At 42.3% G+C, this 15174-nt stretch overlaps 1 protein-coding gene across 3 annotated transcripts in view; it reads left to right on the top strand.

Moving 5' to 3' along the window:
* ide (insulin-degrading enzyme) overlaps positions 1-15174 on the top strand; it is a 29580-nt gene that overhangs the window by 4193 nt on the left and 10213 nt on the right. The window contains exons 5-19 of one of the 3 annotated variants that reach the window (XM_076077370.1): positions 571-693; positions 1713-1825; positions 2064-2226; positions 3457-3549; positions 3726-3817; positions 4161-4241; positions 4785-4888; positions 6020-6122; positions 7118-7240; positions 7686-7768; positions 9364-9508; positions 11120-11230; positions 11467-11587; positions 12548-12639; positions 13760-13871. In XM_076077370.1, coding sequence (XP_075933485.1) covers positions 571-693; positions 1713-1825; positions 2064-2226; positions 3457-3549; positions 3726-3817; positions 4161-4241; positions 4785-4888; positions 6020-6122; positions 7118-7240; positions 7686-7768; positions 9364-9508; positions 11120-11230; positions 11467-11587; positions 12548-12639; positions 13760-13871 — 1659 coding nt within the window. Of the gene's footprint in view, positions 1-570; positions 694-1313; positions 1452-1712; positions 1826-2063; positions 2227-3456; positions 3550-3725; positions 3818-4160; positions 4242-4784; positions 4889-6019; positions 6123-7117; positions 7241-7685; positions 7769-8531; positions 8677-9363; positions 9509-11119; positions 11231-11466; positions 11588-12547; positions 12640-13759; positions 13872-15174 lie in introns of those variants that run through there. The other 2 variants (XM_076077369.1, XM_076077371.1) reach the window with 2 other exon arrangements.

Below are 15174 nucleotides of genomic sequence, written 5' to 3'. Positions count from 1 at the left end.
CGTGAGCTCCGAGCTCCAAATAACCACCTGATGGCAGCCTTGAATTATGTCTTCATCCAGTTAAGAATAGAAGAGGATCAGACAGGCCTGAAAATCACGCCCTGTTAGCGGACCAGCATAATCCTCTCAGGAGTGTTGCTTTGATGTTCTGTCTCAAAAGATTTGAAAAGTGGTTCATTCACGGATGACAGGCGAGCAGCTTGTTCATGTGCTTTACAAGCTGTCACTGGGTCCTCATAAACTGATTGGTTCTCAGACTAAATGACTCAAAGTATTATATTTTAGTGCTCTGAATATTCATGAGACCTCAATGAGACCACGCTGACATTTTTCTGTCTGCGTCCTTTGTGTTCTTAAGAAGAGGAACAGTCATTGTTCTCTGTGCAGTGATCATTATCTAATGTCAATACACTGCTCATATTTATGAAGTAGGCAAATGAAACGGAAGGATTTTTATTTTTTATGAACTAGTAAACATCTTGTTGCATTTGTACTCCTTGACATTGAGAAGCTGTGACATTGATTTTGAAAACCCAATATTCTCTCTTTGTGTATTATTTCTCTCTTTAGGCAACAAGTTGACCCTTGAGACCCGGCCGTCTAAAGATGGGATTGACATTCGTCAGGAGCTCCTGAAATTTCATTCTACATATTACTCCTCCAACCTCATGGGACTGTGTGTGTTGGGAAGAGGTAAGAGTTAACCTCTCGCCAACGGCACGTCGCTAAATACCTCAATCGGCCTCATGTGACTTATCAGTCAAGACAACAAAGAGGAACAAACAATGCAAGTCATGCATGACGTTGTGTACATGGGCACACCATGTACACCATCTGCCCTACATCTCCTCTTTTTTAAATTTTGCATGTTTGTATTCTCAGGATTTGCAAATGCGTGGTTTATTTATTTTCTAAAAAAAAAATCTTCCTTTTGACCTTTTACTAGTTTCAGTCTTTGTGATCCTCTGTGATTTTGAGAAACTTTGTAAAGCTGCTTCCTGTTTGGCCATCTTCAGTCGTTGTGTTGAAGGACAGTCGAACTAATTTCTTAATAAACTAAAGCTGCTATTGCAGTAAATAAATACGCATTCAAAAATTAAAGCAACAAGGGTTTCTCACAGATGAGCTTATGTTTTTTTGAATGCTCATAATATTAATGGCACCATTTCCGAATGATTGGTGATGATTTATTGATGTTAGGATCTCCACAAAACACCTGTTTTTATTTCTACTAAGTAAATGGTTTTCTGAAATCCTCTTGTATACAGTGTTAACTTTAATAGGAGCTAACTCTGAATTTGAAGGCACAAACAGTGTCACCAGTGTGTTCATCGCCAGCTGACATTTTGCAAAACGTGCTCATCTGAAGTGAGACGTAGTTTGACAGAAGTGCTTCCAGGAACATCCTGACATGACTGATGGCTCCGAGTTACTCAACTGCTGAATGTCTCGTGAGCTTCCTTGTGTGTTCATTGGTCAATAAAATCATTGGTGTGGAACTATTGTTTGCATTGTGGAAATACTTTGACGGTCAAAGTATGATAGTCTGTTTATGTTGAGTGCAGTCAGAGATCCATCCTTTAATTATAAGTTAGAAGCCACTAATATGATTCTTTTGGTATTCTTTGCACTCGTATGAGCTACTGGTTGTCTATTAACTTTGAAATGAATCTTAAGCTCCACTATAAAGGTTTTTTCCTCTCTACCTACAGAATCATTGGATGAGTTGACCTCCATGGTGGTCAAGCTGTTTGGAGAAGTGGAGAACAAGAACGTACCTATCCCAGAATTCCCTGAGCACCCCTTCCAGGAAGAACACCTGAAAGTGAGTCGGTTACTTGTCTCACCAATGTTTGTCATCTCTTTACACTTTTACTGGGCCATACTCAATATTTAATGTGATATAATCTATGTTTGCTATATGAATAGACCTTCAATGTTTTGTGGGGAAAATGTATTCAGGCACAGGATAATGAAAATGTTTTCCAGTTAACATCAAAATCTGTTTTCTGAAATATAAGAATGAGTTTTCCTAAGTAACACTATGTTTACTACTCTTGCAGCAATTCTACAAAGTGGTGCCTATTAAAGACATCAGGAACCTGTATGTGACTTTCCCCATCCCGGACCTCCAGAAGTACTACAAGTCTAACCCGGGACATTATCTGGGACATTTGATTGGTCACGAGGGACCCGGAAGTTTGTTATCTGAGCTCAAATCTAAAGGTAAGGCGTAACGTACAGCTCCAACATAACAAGTGGAGCGGGTAAGCTTCTATTGGGAAGGTATTGTGCATTTTGGGGGTTAGCTAAATTCTTTTCACTTTTTGGAAGGCACAAAGGCGCTATGTAAAAACAAATGGTATTATTTTCACGCTCCTATTTCAGATAGATTGCACATAATACATGTGGGTAGAGGACAGACTGATCTGGGTATATTAGCAGTATATGGAGTTCAACATGGCGACGCAGAAGGAAGCAGAAAATAAATGTTAACAATGGAAAGTGTTGTAGTGTCAAAGTCTATGGTTGTATAGGCCTCCCATCACTACTGCTGAAGCATGCAGAGGGATCCACAAGAACATACCACATAGCAAGTGTATATTTGTATTGTTCTGTGCAGCGGTACTAAATTCAAACAACAAACTAGCTTGCTAGCTACTTATTAGCCTGTTTGCTAATGTGCTAGCTTGCCACATATTTAGTGTTATTGTGACTACTACATTCTTGCTAATATAGCTGTCAGTCAGACAAGAAGCACTTACTGGAATCCTCAAATGAGGTCCGTACAACATACAGCATAAGTTGTTAACAAGCTATAGCTACTTTTACACCTGGAAATAAACCATATATGTGGTAGAGTCAGAAATCTCTTCAATCCTTATTGGAACAAAAATGCAATTTAGGCAAAGCTGAAACCAAACCTTGGAGTATGAAATGATATGCTGAAACATTCATGCTTAAGTCAAACAATGCACAATTGGTTTGCCTAACTTCCCAACTGTTAGGACAGATGTGTTTGGATTGTGATTGTGACTTAAGGTGCCGTACACAAGTTGAAAACTAGCTCAAACTGTTGTGTAGGGTTTGCATCATCGTTTCCCACCTCAAAGATTGTTCAATGAATTTAAGTTTTTTTTAACATAGTATGACCAGATATAAATACTAAATAATATGAACAAGAATCTGAATATGTACCATTCTATGATTGATTATTCAACCGGAGTATAATTTAGTTTTTGTTTTAGATTCTAAGATGTAATATTAAACTTATTAAGATGTTCAATTCTAAATCTAATGACTAACTGAAAATGATCATCATTTTTATTATGTTTACGACTGGGTGAACAGAACACACTTTTTTTTTTTTGTTGGTTTTTTTAGGGCAAAATGAAGGTTGTTTTATTAAGGTGTTGAATCTTAAATCTCATATGAATGATTCTTATTATTTTGAAGGCTGGGTGAACACACTTGTTGGAGGGCAAAAAGAAGGAGCCCGAGGATTCATGTTCTTCATCATCAACGTGGACTTGACTGAGGAGGGCCTCTGTAAGTAGCACAGCCTCATAGTCCATTCATCGCTTGCTGCTGTGCTTTGCATGTGTTTAGGATAATTCCCTGTTGTGGTCTGATTGGTTTCCACTGAGTAAATGAACTGTAGATGCTGTTCATTTAGGCATGTTGTATACAGTGTATAATACAGTATATATTGTGTGTCACTGCAGTGCACGTTGAGGACATCATCTTCCACATGTTCCAGTACATCCAGAAACTGCGTACTGAGGGACCTCAGGCGTGGGTGTTCGATGAGTGCAAGGTAATTAATGTTGTCTGTTTAGAGATAACATGGCAGGACGAAGTTGACCTACTTATTTCTGGTTAGTGGGGAAACTAATAGAGCGGCACAGACATTTGACAGCAGAGACCGATGGTGGAAATAGCTGGCAGGTTTGAATCCATCTTATCTGCTGAATGCAGCCAGTGTCAAATGAAGCTGGTGTTCTTTTTCTGTGCTACACTGTAAAAGTCTGTTTGCTGAAGGATTAGAATGACTCATCCTCTTTCTAGAAACTGCCTCTAAATTCCTGTCAATCGTATGCAACTGTTGTACGTGTTGTGATTTCACTTGTTACATTCTACCTCTCTGTCTCTCTCTGTAGGATTTAAACAAAGTGGCCTTCAGGTTCAAGGACAAGGAGCGACCCCGTGGCTACACGTCCAAAGTGGCCGGTCTAGTACACGTAGGTCCCCTCTCCGTCTGCTGAGGTTGTTTCCAGGGAGACGCTGTGCAGCTCGTTGCGTCTCTACCTGCTGTCGTCATCGGGCTGCCTGGTGCTGCTGTTGACTAGATTTTGCAGAGGCGCAGTCAGTTAGGCTTGGCTTTTATATCTACCACAATACCTGTGTGACTGTCGCTGCATGGCTCACTGGCTTAAGGACGTAATCATCACTGCTGCACCAGTTACAGGAATTTTCGTGTGTGTGTGTGTGTGCGTCTTCTTGCCAGGTTTGGCAGTGCAATAAAACAATTTCTCACACACTTCTCTTAACACTTTGCAAGATTTGATTCAGTCGTTGAACTCTGGATTTAAGATCTACTCACCATCAAGATAAGAGCTTTAACAACAGATCTGCTTTACTGTCATTCCACTCCGGTGGCAGTTAAAGACTTAAAAGTATTTGGACAAAGGAATTTAATTAATTAAGCCCTTTCCACATATGTTTTACAGTTAAATCTCCCCACCTTCAAAGCTACATTGCTAACCGTTGTCTTTGTGTTTCAGTACTACCCTCTTGAAGAGATTCTAGCAGCAGAGTACCTCTTGGAGGACTTCAGGCCAGACCTGATCGAGATGGTGCTGGATAAGCTGAGACCTGAACACGTCAGGTTAGTGCGAGAACGTGTGTATAATGTTGTGTGTATTATGCACAGAAAATAACTGCTCTTATTGATAAATGGATGGATTGCATGCTTTATGTAATAATGTGTGTGTATTTGTGCAGAACGTCGACTATCTTAATAACTGTGATGCATAATACGAGGATAACAATATAGAGGATAATGCATTCAGATAAAGATTAAAGTTTGGGGCCCGCCAGCTGTGACAAGCTTTGTATGTTCAATTTCCTGCCTTGAAAAGGAATGCCAGACAACTTCACAGATTTGATTATCTCTGCAGCCTCAAAGGGTCGCTTTGATATCTCAGGAGATGGATATGTGTGCTCAGGAATACATTACCAAGTTTATGCTCTCTGCATTGGAAATGCTGGTATCCTCTTAGGATTTTACATTTTGGCCAATATCAAATCTTCTCCAACTATCTGCCCCACCTTATTTAGCGGTGTTGGTTTATCAAAAAGTATTTTACTTTTAAAGCAGAGCTAGACAGCTTGATGCTGTGTGCTGGTAGACTTGGTGGCAGCCAAAGTTAACTGTTATGGACCTAAACACCAAGTGTGAAGTGTCCCTTTCTAACTGTTTAAGAGATTCCTATTGTGGGGAAAAGACAACCTTCTCTGGTGCAGCCCGACTTTGAGTCTCCTTAGCCTGGTGTAGCTTTAACTGTAATTCATTTTTATGGGATGCTACTTGATTCAAGCAAAGTGCAGACTTGTAGCTAGTCCATTCCTTAATGCTTCCCAAGGAGCAGACTGCATGCCCTCATTGGCTCACCCCAGCAGTTCACGTGCCAGTCTCTTCCATTACTGAAGTGGCCGTTTTGCCAGCGCTACGGGCATGACGCTGTTTCCTCATGTATCGGTCTCATTCCAGCAGCTGTGAGTGAAGTTACAGCATGTCCGGTAGCATAATTAAAGTGCTAGACATTATAATGCCACTTGGCTCATCAGTGGGAGGCAGACAATTTGTTAATGAATCTCTACCAACTCAGACATGATCCGAATGCAATGCCACTCCCATCTCGTCTGGTGCTGTGGTTCCAGTTGGAGAGTATCCAATCAGCTGTGGCAGAGAGGTTTTTGTGTCTGTGTAAAGTGGTTCTCCCTTTTTCTTTTTTAGAGTTGCAGTGGTGTCAAAGTCATTTGAAGGGCAAACAGACAAGACGGAGGAGTGGTATGGCACGCAGTACAAGCAGGAGGCCATCTCTGAGGAGTCCCTTGAGGTGAGTCTCTGCAGTCAGTTAAAGTTACTGCGATACTGGTATCAGAAATGCCTCCGATACAGAATAACATGCAGGATCGGGTATTATCGTGTGTAAAGGACCTCTGAGAATATAGAGTATTTTAATAGATTGTTCCTTTTTTATGTCTCTTATTTTGGATGTTTTGTCACTGCAGTCGGTGCATTTCCGGTTGCGCTTTTATTTTGAAGGTACAAAACCGGAAGTAGGTAATAAGAAGCGGAACGAAAGTCGCTAAAGGGACGGGAAAAAATGATTTAAAAAAAAAAAAAACAAGGAAGATGGTTACGGTTTTATTAGTTTAGCACCTGGCTGATATAGGCACAAGTTCTTACAGTGTGTTAAATAAAGATTTATGGACCATCAGTTAAAGACTCCAGACCATTATTCAGCCGGGGATGCTACATCGTGTATGCACCGATATCATATTATTTATCAGCTTATTTACTCTACACAAGAACAACAACAACACGTGTCACTCACTACCTGATGTGTACTGCACATATGGGACCTAGTACGACACACCTGCGGTTAAACATGTGACTATGTATTTCCCCTGATAATGCTACATTATGAACAAGAAGTCGGCAGGAGGAGAACTAGGTAACGTCGGCTATTAGCAGCACAGTTCTGCTTGGCTGAATAACGGAGCTAACATCTGTTAACGGAGCTTTCATTGAGTTCCATCATGATGCGGTCAAGTACCATTGAGTAAAAATGAGTATTGGGAGAAAACCTGAAATGTTTTCACAGTAATATAAAATGGATATTAGAGAGGAAGTTATGACTTGTCAAACTGTTTTTGTTTTTAACACACTGGTATTGGTTGGTACACAAGTTGAGGTATTGTAAACTGGAAGGAAACAATGGTGTTCTGAATGTGCTTTAATCAAATCACAAAAATAATACACATCATGAAGCAGAAAAAAAGGGCATGACTACTGCTTCAGTTGTGTTAAACTCTGCCTGTGTTTCAGAAATGGGCAAGTGCAGACCTCAACGGCAAGTTCAAATTGCCCATGAAAAACGAGTTCATCCCAACCAACTTCGAGATCTACCCTCTGGAGAAAGACTCTCCATCAGTACCCACTTTAATCAAGGCAAGTGTCTTAGTCGCACAGCTCCGTCAAAGTACTCCAAGTGTTGTCTCGCTTCATTACCTAACTGCGTATTGTTGAACATCTCTGTTATGCTTTCGTATGCTAATGAGGTATTGTGATTGAGACATAAAGCATTTAATACTGTTGTTGCCATCATGTCAAGATCTGAGGAGCTAAGATATTCACACCAGCGTACATATTCCACTCTCTAAGGAAAGTAAAACTAAAAGCCTTTTTTCTTTTATTGCTCAGCGACTCTTGTGTAATCTGTTCATATCAAAGTAACTTTGTTGATTTATGATGAAGCGAATGCTCACTCTCTCCTTGTGGTGTGCAGCTGAAGTGGGACTTGTCATTTCCAGGGACTGCAAACGATTATCTTTGCACAGAACGGACATGAATATGAAAATAAGAATTGCCTCTGTGTGGTGTTCATTTGTTCCAGGACACTGCTATGAGCAAGGTGTGGTTCAAGCAGGACGACAAGTTCTTCCTGCCGAAAGCTTGCCTGAACTTTGAGTTTTTCAGGTGCGTAACGAACCGTAAACCTTTTGTAGTTCAGCTGGAACTTAAGGTACAAGGTCCTCACCAACTCATCAACTTTGTACTTGGTAATACTAAAGGGTTTCCTCATAAGTTCTAATCATAATAACAAGAAAATACAGTTATTAATGCAATGCACGTAAACCATCAGTAGCAATAATTTAATGAAATCAGCCAAACAAAAACGTGTAGAAAAATGATTTTTATCAGTTATGTCAACAATTCCTATAGCCGCTCTACAATATCAAAATATTTGAATCTTTCAAAGGAGCTGAAGGAAGTATTACACTGCAGCTATAAATCTACTGGAAGCTGAACATGTTCTGTTTTAAAATGGTGGTTTCTCAACAGTCGACTGAAACGCAGCCAAACCCTTCTGGGTGGGTCAATTATTTGGTTCATAGGTTGTAACAAACTGTAACAAGTTGGACACCAAGCATCCTGATTTGGAATGTTTTTGTACCGTCGCACCCGTATTTAACTACAGTCAGAAGACAAGTTGTCGATTTGTACGGTGGGGAGGACCTGGTTCGTGCAAACCGCCCCATGATAAAAACATTTTTCATATTTTACTTGCATAGCATCCTTGTCAAATGGCCTTCTGACTACAGTTAATCGTATGTTAATGTTAGATAGTTCCATGTTCTGTACGCTACTTGTAATTCCTTCAGCTCCTACTGTGAGACAGTGTAGGACGTACAGTTGAATATCTCTCTGCTTTGTTTGACCACTGCCGTTTTCTCCACAGCCCCTTTGCTTATGTGGACCCATTGCATTGTAACATGGCATATTTATACCTTGAGCTCCTCAAGGACTCCCTCAACGAGTATGCATATGCAGCCGAGCTAGCCGGCTTGAACTATGACCTCCAAAATACCGTCTATGGGATGTATGTAAGTATTCACAATCCCTCCCCATCGCCCTCACGCTGCATCCCAGACCTCACGTCTCCAGCCTCCATCATCCTCAGACTGGGCGGCTGTGGCTCGGCCAAGCCTGGGTTGACGGAGAGCTTTAAGACTGCCACAATGGGAGTTTATAACACACAGGATGATACGATTAGACATTTCTGATATGACCATCATCTATATTGTCAAACTACCTGACGATTTGAGACATAACTCAGAAAGAAAAGAAAAGAAAAATACAATGATTTGCTCAAACCTTCAAACCCAGACCTGCCTGGTCCAGCCTCTGTTCTGCATCTTCCTCTTCCTCCTTCATCAATCCCTTTTCCCTTTTTGTTCATCCACCTCCCGCGAAACGCTTACGGCTCCTTAGTGTAATTATTTTCTCACGTTGTCGGGCACACCGAATGATTGTCATTTCTCTCCGTGAGATGTCTTATTGTGAAATGTAAACGGGGTTGTCGGGTGAAGTGGTGTTCATTCATGATTTTAAAGGTTGATCTGATGGCGACCGTTTTTACCAGACAGAAAACTGGTCATAGGGCTGCATATACATACTCCTCTTATCATTCTTCTCGTACTTGCATTGTCTTGTGTGTTTTATTTTATTTATTTTGACAACTCCTGATTTCCAACACGCATGTATTTTTGTCCCCCCCTCCCTTCCATTAGTCGCTACCTATATGCAGACCCTCTGCACTGCAACATGGCGTACTTGTCACTCAGGTTACTGAAGGATGATTTAAACGAGTATACATATGCAGCCCGCCTGGCAGGGCTGGTGTACGGCGTAGCCTCGGGGGTGAATGCCATCCTCGTAAGTAAGCCGTCTGAAGTGGGGGGGGGTGGGGGCTGAGGCTTTGACATAGTGTGGAAATGGCTTTGTTTTCTGCGCTCAGTTTGACTATTGAGGCTTTAAGTCTATACTGAACCCTGGCTGCTTCATTCAAGGACGCATGAGTGACTGATATGACAGAGTTCATTCAGGGTAACGACGGTGCATGTTCATTTTTTTAAGGAGATTGAGAAACAGACTGGATGATGGCACGGTTTTACCCACTCTTTCTAATTATTGTTTTGGTCGCTTGGCTGCCATTCTCTCGCTTTTATTGTTTTAATGTCACACTGCTAGTAGATGAAAAAGTGTGTCTGTCGCAAGACGCGAGGAATAAAGCCAAGTGATTCAGATTCTCTGACATATTTCTTGTCACATTTCTGCTGATGTGAGTGCTCAAAGGATATTGGAAGTAGATCCGTATCCAGGAAGTTTGATGGACGTAGTTACAAGCTACTACCCAATCAGACAACTCTTTGTTTCCCCTAATTTATGAATGCAGCTGTGTTTGTGTCTTTCAGGGATTTAATGCTGCACGGCAAAGTAGCAAGCTTACCTCTGAATGAAAGTGGTTTGCGGTGGTGGTGTTTTGCTCTTTCCTTCTGACGCTTTCTAACTTCCTCACTAACGCCCTTCACCCTGTGTCCTACGACCTGGTGACCTGCATTCTTTAGCTTCCTCTCACTCGGTGAACTCATGATTGCCGTGTGTCCTTAGAGACAGCTACTCAGCACACCGTCCGTGTAGTGGCGTGATGGGCTGTAAGTGATTTTCAGTCAGCAGTATTGGTGTGGCTGACCGGGTGTTTTGTCAAGGTTAATGACGTTAGGAGAGATTACTTTTAACGGGTGTCACCGCAGAGATCCCGGGAGTGGGGAGGGATGGGATGAGTCTGAGAGCAGAGCCATGTAGCTGGAGGTTTTGCTGAATCATGAAGGGCCACGAGGTTCAGGTGACGTTGCAAAATAGAGGCTTTAAATAACCTTGACTGTTTATTTAACTAGTGCAGTGCCTGTTGAAAACGTGCCTTCGGAACTTCTGCTTGGCCTCCAGTGTTGGAGCTCTCTCGGGAACCGCTCATCCAAACCACGACCTATTCGACGCTGTGCCTCCTGAGCAACACGCCTGCCGTGGCATAGTTGCATCCTCCAGCAACACTAGAGGAGACACGTCATTTGGGTGTGAAAGTTCACACAAACAACTGAGAGCAAGCTGTACCCAGCATGCTGTTCGGCGGTGTAACAGTTAATATTGTAGCAAACGATGAAGAGTGAGCTTTCCCCATCATACCTTTTTTTTAAAAAAAAAATTTTTAAGTATGTTCATCCACATTTATAGTTTGAAGTTAATTGGAACATTTAAGGCAAATATGTATGTTTTTTTTTTTTGTAGTTATTTTGTGATATCTTTTGTAACTTTGTGATTTATCTTAAGCGGTTAGGGCTGGGCTCTTCTTGACATTCATCTGGTCAGCCAGTAATTCCACACCAAATAAACAAGTCAAGTCAACAAGTGAAGCTGTAGTTTCAGGCTCACCGTGTCGTTCCGTCTGTTGATGGCGTGCCATCCGTCCTCTCTCACTGTCTGCTGCAGCTGTCTGTCAAAGGCTACAGTGACAAACAGCACATCCTGCTGAAGAAGATCGTTGAGAAGATGGCCAGCTTTGAGATAGACGAGAAGCGCTTCGACATCATCAAAGAAGCGGTAAGCTCCAACTACAACTCCCATCATCTGTGCAAAGTTGTGATGAGTCGTGATCGATCAAAGGAATGACTTGCAATTCATTGAACCCCTGAATGTTGCAACACACGAGCAGTAAAGTAATCGCAGTCATTGTGATTGGCTGCAGTAGATTTGACTTGTTCTTTTCATCTTTACTTTAAATGCAGTTTATAAAGTGTGGATGTTGAGCTGACTTTGCCTTCTCCTTTTCCCTGCAGTACATGAGGTCTTTGAATAACTTCAGAGCCGAGCAGCCTCACCAGCACGCCATGTACTACCTCCGTCTGCTAATGACTGAGGTAGCTTGGACCAAAGACGAGCTCAGAGAGGCTCTAGATGGTGAGGATGGACTCTCTTAATCTCTGAGTGCTCATTAGTCCCCTTCTTTCGACTGCGGTCCAAACTGAGTTCACTGAAATTCATAGTAGATTTATGAGGCTGAATCACTGTTGGTAAGAAAGTTCACTTTTTTTTTTTTTTTTTTTTTTTTTGTTTCATATGCGTGATGTCCTGGGCTTAAGTTTCAGTGTGTCTGGCGTACCATCGCTGGAGGGCTACTTCTTCCCTCCTCACCTTCTGTCTTTTCTTCTCTTCTGTTTCCCTCCTGACATCCTCATTTGAATGCTGAGGCTGTTCTCCAGCAGATGCCTCCCTAGCTGCAGTCTTTTCCTCTCTGCAGTGCCTGTCTGGAACCTGAAGGGCAGAGAGCGAGAGAGATATAAAATATTTTTTTTATCACAGAGTTTACACAGACTATCCTCAAATTACCATGACACTCAATTAACCTGCAGGGTCAAAGCCTGCAGCCCAGTCACCAGGGCCTCCTTATTCCCTTATCAGTGTTGTTACCCTCCTGCCGTCTCCAGTATGAGGTCTACGAGACACTTTCAGGATATTTTGCCTAGTTTGTCAGTTAGTGTTGCTGTGGACAATAAATAACGTTTCCTAGTTTGTGTGTGTATCTCTGTAGTTGCTCGTGTGTGTGTGCGCGCGAGAGACCAGGCTTGCGTGCGCGCGAGAGACCAGGCTTGCGTGCGCGCGAGAGACCAGGCTTGCGTGCGCGCGAGAGAGAGAGACCAGGCTTGCGTGCGCGCGAGAGACCAGGCTTGCGTGCCTGCGAGAGAGAGAGACCAGGCTTGCGTGCCTGCGAGAGAGAGAGACCAGGCTTGCGTGCATGCGACAGGAATGCTGTGCGATGAAATTGCCCCCACACACAGTTATTTCCCCTGATTCATGCTTGATAGCAGCTCTGAAAATTGCTCTTTGATTGATTGCTGTTTTCTGTGATCTGTATTCCAGATGTGACTCTCCCACGTCTCAAGGCCTTCATACCTCAGCTATTGTCACGGTTACATATTGAAGCCCTTCTCCATGGCAACATCACCAAGGAGGTTTGTCGCTGTGTTTTTGCTTCGTTTTTATAAACGTTTTGTAAACTTTACTTTTTACCTTTTTCTCAGTGAATATTGAATACTTTTTTATTCTCAAACATTTCACACATTCTGCCTTTTATCTTGCCTTCCTATGATGTCACAAAGGATTATAGTCAAAAACGTCCCTTGAGATCCTGCGATCAAGTTTCACTGTGACTGAGGTCCCAGCTCCCTTACGCCTCGTCATGATGACAGCGTCAGGCTGTTGGAGAGAGAATTAGTCTCACCAGCGGGAGGAATGATGCTTTTTTTTTTTGTCATCATGGTACTACAGTGCAGGCCTGCTTCTACAATAATGATAATACACGTTTTATATAGCACATTTTCATAACAAAATGCAGCTCAAAGTACTTCACAAGAGAGAGAAATCAATAACGCAGTTATTTAAAAACGGGACACAAAAAATAATAAGATCCTTAAAAATAGAATCAAAACAAGATATTAAAAAAAATCATAAAAAAACAACTATGAGAAATGTAAAATAACTATGCTGTCAGAAAGAGGTGGAATTAATAAAAAGCAAGATTGTAAAAAATTGTATTTACGCTTTTAACAGAAGTTGCTTGACTTCTGTGTGATTGGAGTTTGTTCCAAACCTTTAGTGCAGAACAACAGAAGGCTGCTTCACCGTATGTGGTTTTTTTATAGTAATTTTGGGTACGACATGAGGAACGTTTAGGAACATAATCTGATAAGCGGATGAGGTAAAACATGACCAACCAGTTTTTCAAAGAAGCCTTGTAATATGAGGCTGTATGATGGATGACAAATCCTGTAGTCATGTTTTGATGGGAAATGTGCACTTATTAATGTTCGCAAAGGAGACCATTACAAGGCAGGAAATGTTCCTATAAAACATCAATTTAAAAAAAGCTATTTTGTTGCAAGCTACATTACACAGAAGATCACTTCCTGAAATAGAAGCCAGGTTAAGGGAAAGTGTGTGTAACAGACTTCATTTACAACTTCTTGGACAGACTTAATCATCAGAGTTATATATATATATTTATATATGTTATAGCATTTCCTTTAACAAAACTGTTTTTGTGGACTTGTTTTCCCTGTTTTTCGTCTCTAGTCTGCTCTTGGCATGATACAGATGCTGGAGGACACGCTCATTGAAAATGCTCAATCAAAGCCCCTCCTCCCGAGCCAGCTGACTCGCTACAGAGAGGTGCAAGTTCCAGACGGTACGCCCCGAACACACACACACACACCCCCCCCCCCCTCATCCCAGTCACACACCTGGTTGAGCACTCTTAAGCATCGGGGCCCGTCTCCATGCAGAGGAGTCCTTACCCAGCGCTCTGGACTCCTGCGTTTGTAACGACTTGATTGAATTTGACATCCCTCATTTGGTTCAGAGAAACATAACGGGTCGCTGACTGGAAATGGACGTCATTGGGTGAAATGCGTACGCACCTTCTACTCACTTCAGAGATACACGCGCCAAGCAAAGCACCTGTGTTGCCTTTCTGATTACATTAGAAAAGTCTCGTTATGTGGAGAGGAAAACCTGAGCCGTGCGGGGCCACCTGGAGACGTCCCGTGGCTCACCGGGGGATTTTTCCAGGCTTGGCTCCAGGCTGCCAGTCAGACACAGAGCAGGACTGCAGCAGGAGGACGTAAAGGATGTAAACATAACGTTGGATTATGAAATGACAGACTGGCTGACAGTCTATCCGAGAAAACACGTTATTACTCTCACCGCTGAAAGCTTTAGAGCAGAAAGTTCCTCATAATAGAAAACAACCGTTCTTCATGTAGCAAAGGCACAACATACTGGCATACCTACAAATGCAAAACAAAACGCACGACGACACACCGCCTGAGGTTTACCTGCTCAGTACACGGAAGTAAAACCTTTGACATGTTGGGAAGTGATGCATGGGGAGACGACACGTGGACATGACGCTCTCCAGAGCCAGTCAGCATGTGCACGAGGGCCTCAGCTCGTCCTCCATTCAAAGTGCGCTCGATCACAATGGACTCAAACGAAATGAGGCCGAGTGTAAAAGGAACAAGTTTCCCCAGTGCAGGAACAGATGGCTCCTCTCCATGTTCGGCTCAAAAGACATTTTAAAGTACCGGTGAAAGGCTAGAGGAGACCAATTTGGAACCGCTCAGCAAAAGGCACGATGTTGGCGTTCAGAACGTCCGTCTCATCTGTCCTCGGTCTGAACGTCTCTGTTTTACTCTCTTACGACTCGAGCAAAAAGCTTGGGCGTGACTTCATATCTACTTTAGGAACAGCTGACTTGTTAGGCAGCATTGATTGTGTTGTATGCATAAAAGGATTATATAGAGCTGCACAGCTAGGCTGGTGATATTCACTTCCCTGCTTATCTGAGTTTATTGATCACTGGGGTTTTTGGATTAATGGACAGTATTCCACGTCAGCTGGTTTTGGCTCAGTCACTGCATTTCTCAAACGTGATTGGTCAATACCACCCGCGCAACAAACGGAAACCTGAACGCTTCCGATGCCAAAAT

Source organism: Anarhichas minor, unplaced genomic scaffold (genome assembly GCF_050575085.1).
Source record: "Anarhichas minor isolate MPS153535 unplaced genomic scaffold, ASM5057508v1 ptg000058l, whole genome shotgun sequence".
Lineage (NCBI taxonomy): Eukaryota > Metazoa > Chordata > Actinopteri > Perciformes > Anarhichadidae > Anarhichas > Anarhichas minor.
Note: the sequence above shows the minus strand (reverse complement) of the source record. Positions and strands in the feature narration are given on the sequence as shown.